Source organism: Akebia trifoliata, chromosome 4, assembly GCF_017979445.1.
Source record: "Akebia trifoliata isolate Shusen 1 chromosome 4, ASM1797944v1, whole genome shotgun sequence".
Lineage (NCBI taxonomy): Eukaryota > Viridiplantae > Streptophyta > Magnoliopsida > Ranunculales > Lardizabalaceae > Akebia > Akebia trifoliata.
Window position 1 is genome coordinate 10,003,903 of NC_141378.1, and position 13,975 is coordinate 10,017,877.

Here is a 13,975-nt window from a genome sequence, read left to right on the forward strand (position 1 = left end):
CATTTTCCAAATATATTTTGCTAAGAGGAATCGAATCAGCAAAAAGGGCAAAAAGTTGAAATGACTTGTGAAGATGGAACTTCTATTACCACACCAACTTTTATTCATAGCGCATCTATTATAAGACTATATATGTAAATCACTCCAAACGTAGGATTGTAGGAGAAATAGACATTACGCACCTGCTTAGTTTCCATGTGCAAAGGCAATTTTGGAAAATTACAGAAATCTCCCTTGCAGTGGTTTTCACAGCAAGAGAAGCAAATTATAGAAAATAATATTTGGGTCTGTTTGGATAGCAACAAAATAATTTTTGCAGCATTATTATACTTATCGGAAAAAGAAATGATATATTTTGCCAGTAACCAAACACAGCCTTACCCAGAACAATAGAATCGGCAAAATAGAGTGAAAATGAAATTTTGCAACCAAAGCAAAATACAATTTTCATTCCAAAAAATATATTAAGGAAAAAAATTTCCATTAAACAAAGCAATAACTTTAAGGGGGCAGTGCAGCTCATTTCCTATCATTCATGAGCCATCCAGGATATTCCAACCCATGCAACTAAGGTTGGAAATCTCATATTAATTGGGAGGAAACTCAAAAACTGTAAACCGAAAATTTCCAATACAATAAAAAACCTTCAATCTTCTCCAAAATAATCATTCATACACATTAAATGTAGTAATTTCAAGTAAATTTTCAATATCATTGTTATTTACAAACAAATATATGAAACCTGTGAATCAAACCCAAGTCAAAACTAAAACCTTTCCTTACGAAGTAACTCCCACCAAACAAAAAAATCTCCAAAGAATCGAACGAAATACATACATTACAATTTTTTTATATATATATAAGTTCATACTCAGTAACACATTGAGGCTTAAGCAAATATATAAATTCATGACAAGCAGAAACTCAAAATGCATACTAACATCCCACTTAACTCTGAAACCCTACAAAACTCATAATAGATTTTTGGCCAAAGAATCAAAACCCAAATACTAATTTTCCCATATCCCAAGGTGGTTCCGAATGACAGAATTCAAGGAAACTTCTACAACTGCCATTTTGTCTTCAAACCATTCAATTGTAAAACAAAAATTATCAACCGCGATTTATAAACTTATCAAGTAAAATCGTTATGTGCTTCGGTGGTTAGGGGATACAATACAAAATTTGTTTAGCCAAACCCAAGTCTTTGGGATAAGGCATTGTTGTTATTGTGTCCCACAATAGACTTGGGATCTTGCAGTGCTTATGAAAGCAGACATATGCCTTCAGCATTACAATCCCAAGAAAATTCAAATACAGAATAGTATTCATTGATCAGTGTGTGCCAAAGTATTTGAGAAGCAAGAAAAAGAAAAGAAATAGGAATAATGGAAGCAATTATTCAGTACCTACAGATCATCACCACAATATAACAGTTAAAGGAGAATATAATTATGCATGAGAAGTGCCGGTGAAGAGAAAAAACTGTGCCCAATCCTTAGATATAAGCACATCTGGCGAAAAGTTCAAAATAAAAAAAATAAATAAATAACCCAATATTTTAGACAACAATAAAATTACATTGAAGCAGCTTTCAAATGATATTAATTAATTCTCTGCCTCAACACTCTCCCCTCCCCCTCCCTACTACAAGGGTTCCAACTGTATTTTATTTCCTGAAACCATGCAAACTCTGAACTCTTTCTCCATTCTCTCCGTCTTCTTGTAACCTTTTCATTTCTAAGTTTATTTATTTTAAAGGTAAAGGGTTACAGGTTAGCAAGATGAAGCTAAGTTCAAGGGGGTTTGAACCTAGGGCATGGGACCAACATTGATCTTTTTTACAACTTTGATTTTTCCTTAAAAACCTATTGTCTTCGATCTTCTATCTTCTTCCAAAATTTTATCAACTATTCTTTTATTTTTCATTTCCAAAATAAGAACCTTGATTTTTTTCCTAAAACCCCATGTCTTCAACCTCTATGGTAAAAAATTTACCCTTCAACCTTCAAATCTCAAGAACAAGATAGCATTTTTAGTGGGGTTAAAGAAGATCGATTTTTGGGAAGAAACCCAAAACAACATTTGCATAATCCCCAGACTTTTTCTGATTTTTTTTTCAAAAATTTCCTGATTTAAAATAAACCGAACTGACTCCTGCCGAATAGTTGCCAAGTCCAAACTTGGTTAATATGCCTCGCACTTCTTATGTTATAAGTTGAACATCACCCAAAAACTATGATATGGATTTGATTATAGAAATTAATACATTGACCCTCAAATTAACCACATCCCAAATTGCCAATTATTGTGAATATATCTAAGGTTTAAAATCTCTTCTCGAGGCAATATTTCGGTGAAAAACAAAGACATTCTTGACCGAAACATTCCGAGGCATTCTGAAACATTCAATGTTTCGTTATGGTCTAGCAACATTCTGAAATAGAATGTAACTTCGAACTACTCTATAACACTCTGTATGATTATCGCATTATTACAATAATGTTCTAAAACACAGATTCGATAACATGGTCTTGGAGTTGGATCCATTCCTTCTGTGGCCATTCTCCCTCGTGCTCTGCCACCTCATTGCAAACAACCACTTCATCTTTTTCGGAGCAAGTTGGGTATAAATTTCCTACTTGCTCATAATCTTAATCATGTTGGGTCCAACTGAACTATCTTTCCTTCTCATACAAATCTGACATGTTATCCATTCTCTTCCTTCTTTGATAAGGATATGATTCACTTTCACTCTACAAGAAAATAAACATAAAATAATTTACACCCCGTAGCGCCCTTAACCACGCTAATATGATATTATCCGCTTTGTATTTTACCCACCACGGCATTAAAACTCGTCATACCAAATAGGGTCAAGCGACTCAACATGATTAAGATTTCATGTCTTCCATTTCATCCAACCCCTTGGTCTCAGTAGCACTTGCCCTAAACTGGCTAGGTGCACTGGCGAAATATTTGGACTCAAAAATTGAATAGTACTCATGGAGACTCCTACAATCAAGCAAAATCCCTTGATTTTACTCCACATTTATAGAAATGCGATTTCACTTCCATACCATCCTTAGCAAAAGCCTACTAATAACCATAACTTAACAAAGCAACCAAATGGTGAATGCACTTAATAATCCATTGATGTATACTGATAAGAAAAGCAAAAAAATCCATTGACGTATTCTCCTCACCATCCTCAGTTTTGGAGTGTTGTCCTTGCAAGAACCAACACCATTCAAAGACAAGCCCTCAACTGTATCAGTACAGCCAATATTGTATTATTTATACTCAATAATCACCCAATGAAAGGATACCTCTTAACATCCTCACAAAAACCAGCACAGCTCAGATAAAACTCAAAAACCTTAGGTATCAACAGTTTAATTGTATTTTTCATACTCAGTAAAACTCCTCAATGGCTGGGAGAACCCATCTTGATATCTGCCTAATACAACTAAGAAATGTAGGCAATGGCTCATGTTCATGACACATCCATTTCTTGTATATGCATGCCTTAATTATGATAAACCAAATAAAAGGTGCATTTGCAAACAGACTTAGGGTCAATTAATCAAGCAATAGTAGCAAGCAATATCTTCATCAACCACAAGAACAGAAAGTAGATCTATTAAAAAAAAAGAACAGAAAGTACCACTACCCTATCCAACTTTTGACATGTGAAGTTAATTCTACAAAAAGTTGAAATCCATGAACATGTCACATTCTCCAATGTTGTTGAGGGTTTGAAACATGTTGCAATCATAAAAAACAAGAATATTGACTTAGTTTCACCGTTTCAAGTGACTCTTCTATTGCTGTCCAACCATCTTTGTTTGATGGCCTGCAGTCTAATGACTCAACTAAACCTATCAAGAGGAAGATGTGGGTACACAATACTAGTGTGCTGAGGTAGAATAAATTATATTTCGTGTTTTTGTATGATTGAATAGTATTGTGTGATATTAGGGAGACCACCCACCCACCCAAAAAAGAAAAATCATAATTGATCCAGTATAATTGAACAATCACGATATGATGCTTACACTTCTAAAGTGTTTACTACTCATGGTTGTACAATCAAATTCAGCCAAGTATGCTCTAAAATTTCATGGCCAATGGGCTAAACAAACAATCCTGTGAGGCCCCAAAAGAAACCAAATGCTAAAAACTACTAACCATGGCAAAGAAGAATTCAAATTGGTAAACAGAATTTACCCCACTGCCTCAATTAAAAAGATCAACAATAGCAGTGCAAGGTTCCAAAATTAAAACACCAAAAATCTAGAGCATCCAAAACACACAACAATTGATAGAACTTATCAAACAGAAAGTATAGGGCATACCACATGTTAAAATACCTTCCCCAAATTTGTTTGTTACTAATATACAATCTCCATTAATAGCCAAAATGATTACACAGTACCACGAAATGATTACCAGGTCCACTATAATAGCCTAAAAGACATTCAAAATATCTATTTTTGCCCCTTTTTTGCTTAATTGGACTAATTGCAAGCATATCCAGCACCATCAAAATGGTTAGACAGGTAATCCACAAGTAGCTTCTACCCTGATAAGAACCTCAATAGGTATAGTTGCATCAACTCATGATGTCAATTCGCTCCACAATACCATAGAGAGCAGTATCTTACCAACAAAAAATCAATTTCCATACATATCTTCCTAGCAAGAAATGAGAATGCAAGCTGATATTCTGGAATTAGAATTGCCAAAGAAACATTATTAATCCATGTGATCATTTTCCCCCTCCCTCCTTAGCGAAGCATCAAAACCATATCATATTTGAATTATGGGTTCAAAGAAAGTAGATCACCAGCTTCTTCCAATTAAAATGCATAAAAAATCGGTCTTCTAGAGCACGATAATTTATGAAAAAATCCCAATTAATCCAGGCCACGGAACGATGGATGAACAAGCCATAGATGATATATATATTAAAAGAAGGATAACATTGACAACTAATTTCTCCCATATTTTTCTCAAGTAACCCTGACGAAGATCAAGGTAGGATCAACAGCACTCCAGAATGTACTCCAAAGATATTTGCAATTTATATTCAGACATTAACAACATTAAATCTCCATGAGGAATGTCGACAAAATCAATTACAAACCCGATTAGTTACTCAAAACATTTCATTCCCTTTAAGATTTCAATTAAAAGATTGACAACATATTCTCCAAACCAGGATATAATCATAAACAGAAGCCCAAAAGCCACATCACCAAATTTATCTCAACACCCATGCTCATCATCTTCATGTGATTCATTTCTTGGACAAACCAAATCTGTAATTTCCTCAATGCCCATAATATGAAGGTGCCTTAATTTCTATGGCAACAATGTATCTACCAGAAAAGCCCTTCTAAGAGGCATAACCTAGACCAGAATCAAATTAGACACGGCATAGTCCACCAACCAAAAGTTTAGCAGTTTAAAAGGAAAATAAAAACTAACGGTAGTTTTTTCAAATAGCTAGCTCACGGTCCATCTTTCAGCAACAGCAATCTGCAACACCAACTAAACATAGTTAAATGAGAAATTAAGAAACACGGTAGCTGCAACCATATTAATGAAAATTTGAGAGTGTAGGACAGCAAATAGTTTTGTATTACCAAAAGTTGAGTCTAATAGTAATAGCCACTTCCATATGAACTATCACCACCATACATTGAGGAATATGCACTGCCCCCATACTGCAACGAGATAGAAGAAAGAATATCACAATCACATAGAAAACAATAAAAGAATCCATGAAAACAAGCATCATGTACTTACATCTGAACCATAATAATCATGTGAATAGAGACCACTTCCAGCTCCAAATGAATCTATAGAAATCATTAAGACATGAACATCAATTCAACCACATACATAAAACTTACATCACTATGTGTGTGAGTGCATGTGTGTATTAGAGTTTGTCTATAACTACAGCACGTCGACACGGGAATCCTCTTTGGAGTTAAAAGAAGAAATAGTAAAGTTAGGGGGGTATTATTGAAAGGGGGAGGGTAAAAGAGGAAAGATAGTAAAATTGGAGGGATATTATTGAATTGGGGGAGGGGGAGGAAAGACAATAAAGTTAAAGGAGGTGAAAAGGAAAGACAATAAGGTGGGATAGTGTGGACCCCACTCCATTGTAGTTGGAGTGGGTCGTTTATGCCCACAATCTTCGCTAGAGTAGGAACCACCATTGTGTTTTATCATGTAGAAATATATATATATATGGGTGTTTTGTCTTATATGGGTTAGAAGTTTTGGAATGCGCTGATTTTTTTGCGAGGATGATCTCTATGGTGAGGAGATCATCCTCACAAAAAATCAGCCCATTCCAAAACTTTTAGCCATATACGACAAAACTTTGGCTGCCGAACGCTACCATATAGGGGGCGGTTCATGGGACATATGTAAAAACAATGGTTTTTCAAAATATGGGATAGAGGTTTTGGATTGAGCTGATTTTTTGCGAGGATGGTCACTATGATGAGAAGATCATCCTCACAAAAAATCAGCTCAATCTGAAACTTCTAAATCCATCAAAAGTGATTTACAAATTATTGGCAAAAAATCGACGGTCCACATTCTAAATCACTTTTAATGGGGTTAGAAGTTTCAGATAGGACTGATTTTTTTTCGACGATCTTCCCATCATAGAGATCATCCTCACAAAAAATCAGCTCAATCCGAAACTTCTAACCCATATTTTGAAAATTTATTAATGTTACATAGTTTTTACATATGTTTTTTCATATGTCCCTTGATCCATTCCCATATATATATATATATATATATATAGAGAGAGAGAGAGAGAGAGCGAGAGGGAGATCAAAACCTTGATAATGACTTCTGCGGGACGATACTATTGGATCAAGATGATCAAACCGGGGACGCTGTCTACTAGGCTCCAAGTAACCAGGCTCGTAGTCCTAAACCAATATACAAGCATGTTTGAACAAAAAGTGATACTTAATGAACAAAAAATAAAATAAGAAAAGCGTTGAATAGTTGACATTTATGCTTACCATTGCAGAAAATGGTCGTTTTACACCATAACCACTGTCATCATACAGATAAGGGTCATCAACAAAGTGCCTACCACCAAAAGGTCGACCATAGTGCCCTTCCGATTGAAATGGTTCTCTCCTGGATTGAATGGCCTTCCCACGGCCTCTATCAAAGGCACCATGCCTAGACCTACCCAGATCAGATCTTGATGAGGTGGCAGGTCGGGATGAAAAATCTTTGCCATATTCCATTCTTCCTCCTGCATTTTTTTAAATAATGGAATGTGGAATTGCAACAGGTGTGGTCATTATAAATTGTAAGAAACTTGCTACAAGGTTGAAAAAAAATAAAACAAATTGTCTATAGCTGCTAAAAAAAAATGCTTTCAAATAAAGTTCCTTAAGTTACCTCGTCCACCAAACGGTTGCCGTCCATGAAACCCAGAATATGGGCCTTCCAAATCATTGTCACCTCCAAATGCAAATCTTCCAGCTCGACCCCGTCCACGTGCATGGAAATCCTTGCCACGTTGAAAGTTCCCCCGGTTGAAAGGACGCCCTCCTCGCGCAAAACCTCTTCCTGTTAAGCAAAAGGGTAAATTATCCATGAAAAATGGGAGACATATTACATTTGCTAGGGTTCTTCAAGTAAAATATAACATACCAAATCTAGCAAAACCACTATTAGCATGACCAATTCGAAATCCACCACATAATCCACCCTTCACCGCCTGAGTCTTGGGCAAAGGACTCGCAAGTCTCACTTTAACTTTCGTCTAGTATTACATGTCAAAAATATTACGCACTTTGTTAATACTAACTCAAATGCAAATTCGAAAATCAATCTTGGCCAAAAAATTATGAGTGCATGTCTACGAATTGTTCTTTTTTGGTAAGCTTGTTCATGCATAAGTACAATATGCAGCATTATGTATTTATGCAAAAAAAAGGAGTTCGCATGAAATGGAAAACCCACAAATTATGACCAACAACAGAGATAAACTAATGCATATATGCAATTTTATGTATTTATGAAAAGAAGAGATCACATGAAATGGAATACCAACAAATTATGACAAATCGTGATAATCTGACGCCCCCCTCTGACATACGGCCCCATCACAGAACCATAGATCATTTGTCTCGGGATACACAAGAAAAAGATTTATGGTTCTGCGTATCCCGAGACAAATGGTCTGCGGTTTTGTGATGGGGGCGTATATCAGAGGTGGCGTCAGAAAAATCATTATTCAATTATGACTAATAACAAAGATAAACTAAAGCAAAACCCATAAAAGCCGATCATTTCAAGGACTTTAATCTTAAAACTACATTTTTTATAGATAATCTATAGATAAAAATGTATGCTAGGCTCAACACGCCAAAATATAACTGTAACAAAAGAACGATCCACAATAATCAAACTAAAAGTTTACCTTTGACTTCTCATCACCCAATTCTGTATTGTTTACACCATTAATGCATGCAATAGCAGCTTCATGAGTAGTAAAATCAACAAACCCAAAATCCTTCCTCTTTGCAGTAGGCATGTTCCGGGCAAGCACAATACGTTCAATCTCCCCATACCCTTTAAAATGCTCTCTAACATGTTCTTCATCCCAGTGAGGAGGGAGCCCATCCACAAATACCGACTTAACATGGGCCATAATCTCTGGATCTGGCTCGCGTAAAGGTTCAGCAAAAGCCACTTTAACAGTCCTCTCGGCATGACCAAAAATAACATCTGGTTTTTGGAGTCGTTTGTATGCAAGCATTGCATCAGCATGGCAAGAGAACTCCACAAAAGCAAAACCTCGGCTCAACCCTTCATGCCGGGCATCTGCGACAAGGGTAATGTTTTCAACACCCTCCAATCCATACTCCTTTAGTTTTTGCTTAATCTGAAAATCCACCGTAGCAATTAAGAACAAATAAAATGCAAGTACACAGTGCACTACTGTTCAGTAAGAATCTTACAGCTTCCTTCGTCCAAGTATTGCAGATATTGCCCACAAACAGCGTATCATTGTCCTCGCTTGAAGCAACCCCACACCGCTTCCCACGTATCTACCAAAAACAAGTAATCACAACCATGTTTTAAAATATTAGAATGTATTGGAATGCATTGATCAATATGTATAGGTATCAGCCAAGACCAATACAAACATTGACCCCCCAAACCAGGAGCGGATTTACAGGGGGGGCACTTGCCTCACAAGAATTTTCAAAGTCTAAGGAGTTATTGCGAAAGATAACCTACGCGGATAAAAAGATCAGCCCTTATTGCTCCCCCCCCCCCCCCACCCACCAAAATAATAATAATAATCTGTAAATAAATAAATAAAAATTCAATCTTAGTTGTCTCCACACCAAAAAAAAAAAAAAAATTCAAACTTAGTTGCCCCCGCATGGGCAAAATCCAGGCTCCACCCCCACCCCAAGCATTGAATCTTTCGCATATTTATCAGAATGTATACCACATCGATTTTTTCATCAACCGAAACATACAATCAATGCAACATTTTAAAATTGATCACAGCTAAATATATGTACTTGGAAAGGAACATCAAAAGGGAGTTTATATATCAAAATAAATAAAAGGGTATAGAAGAAAAGGTCCGTACAATGGGATTTTTCAACTCAGACAAAGCCCTGGTCGCATGCTCCTTGTCAACAAACTTCACAAAAGCATACCCCTTGTTCTTGTTAGTCGACGGATTCCTATGCAACCGAACTTCGACAATCTCTCCAATCTTTTCAAAAGCCTTCTTAATATCATCCTCCACAGCATCCCTGTCCAACCCACCAACAAATATCTCTTGCTCTTTCTTTATCCTCCTCTCCTTTGCAAGAGCAGATATTTCCATGTTTTCCGCCTCCAACCCCGCAGCTTCCTCATCTGGATCTGATGCATCATCTTCTGCAATCTCTTCATCTCCAGGTTCTTCGAACCCTTCTTGCTCATTGTAATCCTCCATCCCATCATCGGCATTGAGCTCTTCGTCATCTGGTCGATCGCCTTCCACTTCCTTATCCTTCTTGGTGTCTTCTTCCATCTTAACTAAGTCACCCTCAGCCTCGGGCTCGTTTGTACCCTCATCAGCTTCCACATACTCCTCCACCTCCTCCACAGAAGCAGGTTCTGGATCAGGTTTTTCATTCTTGGAAGATTCAACAACCTCTGCGACAGGAGGTACTTCCTTCTCCAAAGATTCGACCATGTTTGCGATAATGGGTTCTTCCTTCTTCGGGGATTCATCAACATTCACAACAATGGGTTCTTCTTTCTTAGAAGATCCAACATCATTTGAAACATCGGGTTCTTCTTCTTCTTCCTTCTTCGAAGATTGTTCAACCTCCAATTTTACTGATTCACCCGATTTTGGAGTCTTCGCAGAAGCAGATTTAACCGATTTTGGATTCTTTGCAGAAGCAGATTTAACTGAAGGAGACTTAGTAGTTTTCCCCGGTGTTCTCTTCGCTACAGATTTAGCTTTCTGAACAACCTTCACTTCTGGCGTCACGGATGCACTCGAACCTTCGGCTATGAACCATTCATAGAGACTCAAAAACCCACCAAAAACAAAAAATTCAATTGTATCCAATTAGGGTTTGAGAGATTAGACGTACCTTTTGATTCTGTCTTTGAAGCGGTCTTTGGCGTCGATGCCTCTTTCGAACCTTCAACTATAAATCATTCAGAGATAAACAAAAACCTAAAATTGAACAAAAACCCACAAAACAACCAAAAAAATTGAATTGAATCCAATTAGAGTTTGAGGTATTAGATGTACCTTTCGATTCTGGCTTCGAAGCGGTCTTTGGCGTCGATGTCTTTGCAGAGGCAACGTTCTTCGCCTGTTTCGGTGCAGTAGAAGGAGCAGATTTCGGCGTTGCAGAGTCATTCGATGGTTCAGAGGGTTTTGGTGGGGTTTTTTCGGTGGTTTTCTTCACGGGTGTCTTCTTCGTAGGACCCGATTTGGGGGTATCGGTGTTACGAGTTTTCATTCTGAAAATCACTGAGAGAGATGCTTCAACTCTGTAAGTTTATTAAATTATGAGTAAATTTACCGAAAATTTTGAGAAACAGATTGTGTTACTGGTGATGTTGCGGGGATTAGAAACCCTAAGTAGCAGAGAACGTTTGGGAAAAATGGCGATTTGAGATACCAGAAAGGTAAGGAAACGCGGTTTAAATAGTTGTCCAGAATCACGTCATATATTGACACGTGGTTGTTAAAAATCAAATTATCTTAACAATCCCCTCTTAAGAATGGTTTTTAAATTCGGTATCGCGTCTCGTCTCATTCAGTTCCGATACCTAGTCATCTCGGACGAGTTTTCCGATACGTTTGACATGTCTCTTGAAATAATTCAAAAAATTGAACGTGAGACATAAAACTTGATCAAAAAATGATTTTGTGAATTGATCTCATTCAACTCTAATACCGAGTTAACTCGAACAATACGTCTCGATCTCGGACGAGTTTAAAAATCACGCTCCTCAATCGAGTCCCTGCACCCATTGTTTAAGTTTCTTTACACCCACTTACTCTTTCATCCTCCCTAAAATCTCTCCAATATAAACAGACCTCCTTTTCCTTTTCTTATTTTTCGATTACTTTTTGCACCAATCACTCAAATCAAACCTTGATCATTCTTCATCTTCCTTTCTCTCCTTCTTATCCACCCTTCGCGACTCTTCTCTTTCACACAATCTTCTTCTTCTCTTTCTCTTCTTATTTGAATTTACAAGTGTTTCAATTTGAAATTTACTATATAAAAAGCAATACCCCTAAAATTGATGAAGTGGCTTAGAAATGGTTATAGAAACCTCCACTCCTCGTCCTAGGATTAAGAAATCTTGACCACAACCAAAAATAAATAAATAAAAATTTCATTTGATAAATCAATAAGAAAATTATTGAAAATATATTCAATACAATCTTATCAAAATTACATGAAAAGACTTAATGTTCTTACAAATAATCCAAGTAGTAGGTTTTTGAGAATTCTTTTAAGTAGATTCGATAGGATCCTATCCAATCACGGTAACTACATACAAAATAAAAAATTAGCCTTTTTTAGGTGGGTGTGGATAATTTTTTGTTAGGGTCAATTTGGTCACTACATAAAGCACGAATGGTCAGTACAAGTAGAACACATCTAATACCCTATATAGACTTATAGTTTACATACATCTTAAACATGAGTTGATTCACTCAAGTCATCTAGGCTTGCACAAGATAAATCTTTTAATTCGATTCGTAATTATTTATTAATATATGTTTATATTCACAAGTTAAATTCGTATTTATATAACACATTTTTATAGCAAATTGAGTCCCTTAAATTAACAAGAAGGACTTTACCCATTTATTCACTAAATCAAACATTTGTTTGGACTGCTCATTGTTCCCCATTTGGTAAAGGGGCCATAAAAACATCGATCTTTCTCAGGATTATTGGTTGGATCTATTTTTCGGGGTCAATGCTTGTTTTGCTAAACTCTTTCCCTATCTAGGTTGATTTCGACAAAATATCTTTTATAACATATTACAGATTAAAAGATATTTAGTAAGATGAAATTTCCATTTAGATAATAAATATTAATATTAAATTATTAAAAAGTAAATATACAAAAATCCTTATTAATTCAATTGAGTTTTTCTTAGCATCCAATATTTTCATATCATATCTTGAACAAATCAATATAAGGGACAATTCATATTGAAAATCCCATTTGTTTTCATTTCACACCTAATGTAGTTTTCATGCGAATTTTCGAGAGGTTGTCAAGTAATTTTTTTCCTTTTAAATCGCCATAGTCTACACTAGCAACATAAATATTTTTTCCTAATTATTTTACTATATAATTTGTCATATTTTAAAATAAAATTTCGATTAAAGCACCTTCCTTCAAAATTTTACACTCCACTAGCTTCCAAATCAGATCCCATAACAATTGGATTGAATCATATTTTGATCCAATCCGTTTTAATATAAAAAAAATCAAATAAACTTCATCTTTACTACTATTATAAAAGAAGATAGAGTTGAAGTGGTTGGACACCAAAATTTGAAGTTCAAAAATCCCCTTCCTTTAACATTTAAATTCAATATAATTAAGGTCATTTCAGTCAAAAATCAAGAAAATTGCAGACAACTCTAAAATCAAGTTAATTAATTTTCAAAATTACAAATATATCCTGTGGGTTTGCACATGCCACCTTCTATTATATATGGGGGCGGTTCGCGGGACGTCTTCGAAACTAGCTGAAAAACTGATGAAAGTCAACCGTTGGATTTTTAGCTTTCAACTGTTAGATCTCGTTTTGAAAGCAGAACATGCGGCCAGCTGGAAACACAGTTTGTTTTAAGCTTTTTAAATTATTTTCAAAGACCTCCCTCTATCATTTAGTTTATTAAAATTAAAATCATCTCTCCTCTTTCTCAAAACTAACATACGGACTTTATCTTCTCTCTCAAGTCTTTTCTCTACAAAAATCACAGATTCAAACCCCACATACATGAAATCCCTCCTACCACTACGACCACGAAACCAAAACCAACGCTCCCTTGATTTGAACTCTTCCATGGCCCTCCCTCTTAGAACCTCCCCTATCTTCCTTACCCCAACCACACATCTCGCTAGGTCCAAATCGTTGTTGAAGTAGTTGAATCGGACCACTGGGTGGACTCGGACGTCTGTGGACCTCAGTTGAAGCGAATCATAAGATAACGGCCTCGTTATTTTCTCCACGAGTGTTGTTACCGTTAGATATAATGGAGTACGATTGTTGAGGAAGATTGAGCGAGGTGGAGAGGAGAAAGGAACGATATTTGATGCACGGCTTCGATGTACGTGCCCGAGTCTGTGATACCAACTACCTGTATTAAGGAATGATCCAGTGGAAACTAGAGATTCCGTT

The 13,975-nt window shown here is 36.2% G+C and overlaps 1 protein-coding gene across 3 annotated transcripts; it reads right to left on the minus strand.

Moving 5' to 3' along the window:
* Positions 1 to 809: 809 nt before the first annotated feature.
* On the minus strand, positions 810 to 11,220 carry LOC147403667 (uncharacterized). Of its 3 annotated transcripts, none has more exons than XM_086439335.1 (12): positions 10,838 to 11,220; positions 10,674 to 10,724; positions 9,668 to 10,587; positions 9,021 to 9,110; positions 8,480 to 8,944; positions 7,708 to 7,819; positions 7,453 to 7,623; positions 7,062 to 7,303; positions 6,872 to 6,965; positions 5,815 to 5,867; positions 5,652 to 5,732; positions 810 to 5,544 (listed from the first exon to the last, which is right to left on the minus strand). In XM_086439335.1, exons 1-11 carry the CDS (start codon positions 11,049 to 11,051, stop codon positions 5,664 to 5,666), a joined length of 2,481 nt encoding a protein of 826 aa, XP_086295461.1. In that variant the 5' UTR covers positions 11,052 to 11,220; the 3' UTR covers positions 810 to 5,544; positions 5,652 to 5,663. The 3 variants fall into 3 exon arrangements, with proteins under 3 accessions (XP_086295461.1, XP_086295459.1, XP_086295460.1); XM_086439333.1 differs by having other exon boundaries at positions 10,674 to 10,730; positions 10,838 to 11,219; XM_086439334.1 differs by having other exon boundaries at positions 810 to 5,556; positions 10,674 to 10,730; positions 10,838 to 11,219.
* Positions 11,221 to 13,975: the final 2,755 nt, after the last annotated feature.

Bases quoted from the DNA above. Each gene is read 5' to 3' on its own strand.
- LOC147403667 (XM_086439333.1), bottom strand. From the start codon at position 11,051: ATGAAAACTCGTAACACCGATACCCCCAAATCGGGTCCTACGAAGAAG. The intron at 7,304-7,452 runs GTAACTTAAGGA...AAAAAAATGCAG, and splicing joins GCAACCGTTTGGTGGACGAG to GAGGAAGAATGGAATATGGC. The intron at 6,966-7,061 runs GTAAGCATAAAT...ATATTGGTTTAG, and splicing joins AACGACCATTTTCTGCAATG to GACTACGAGCCTGGTTACTT.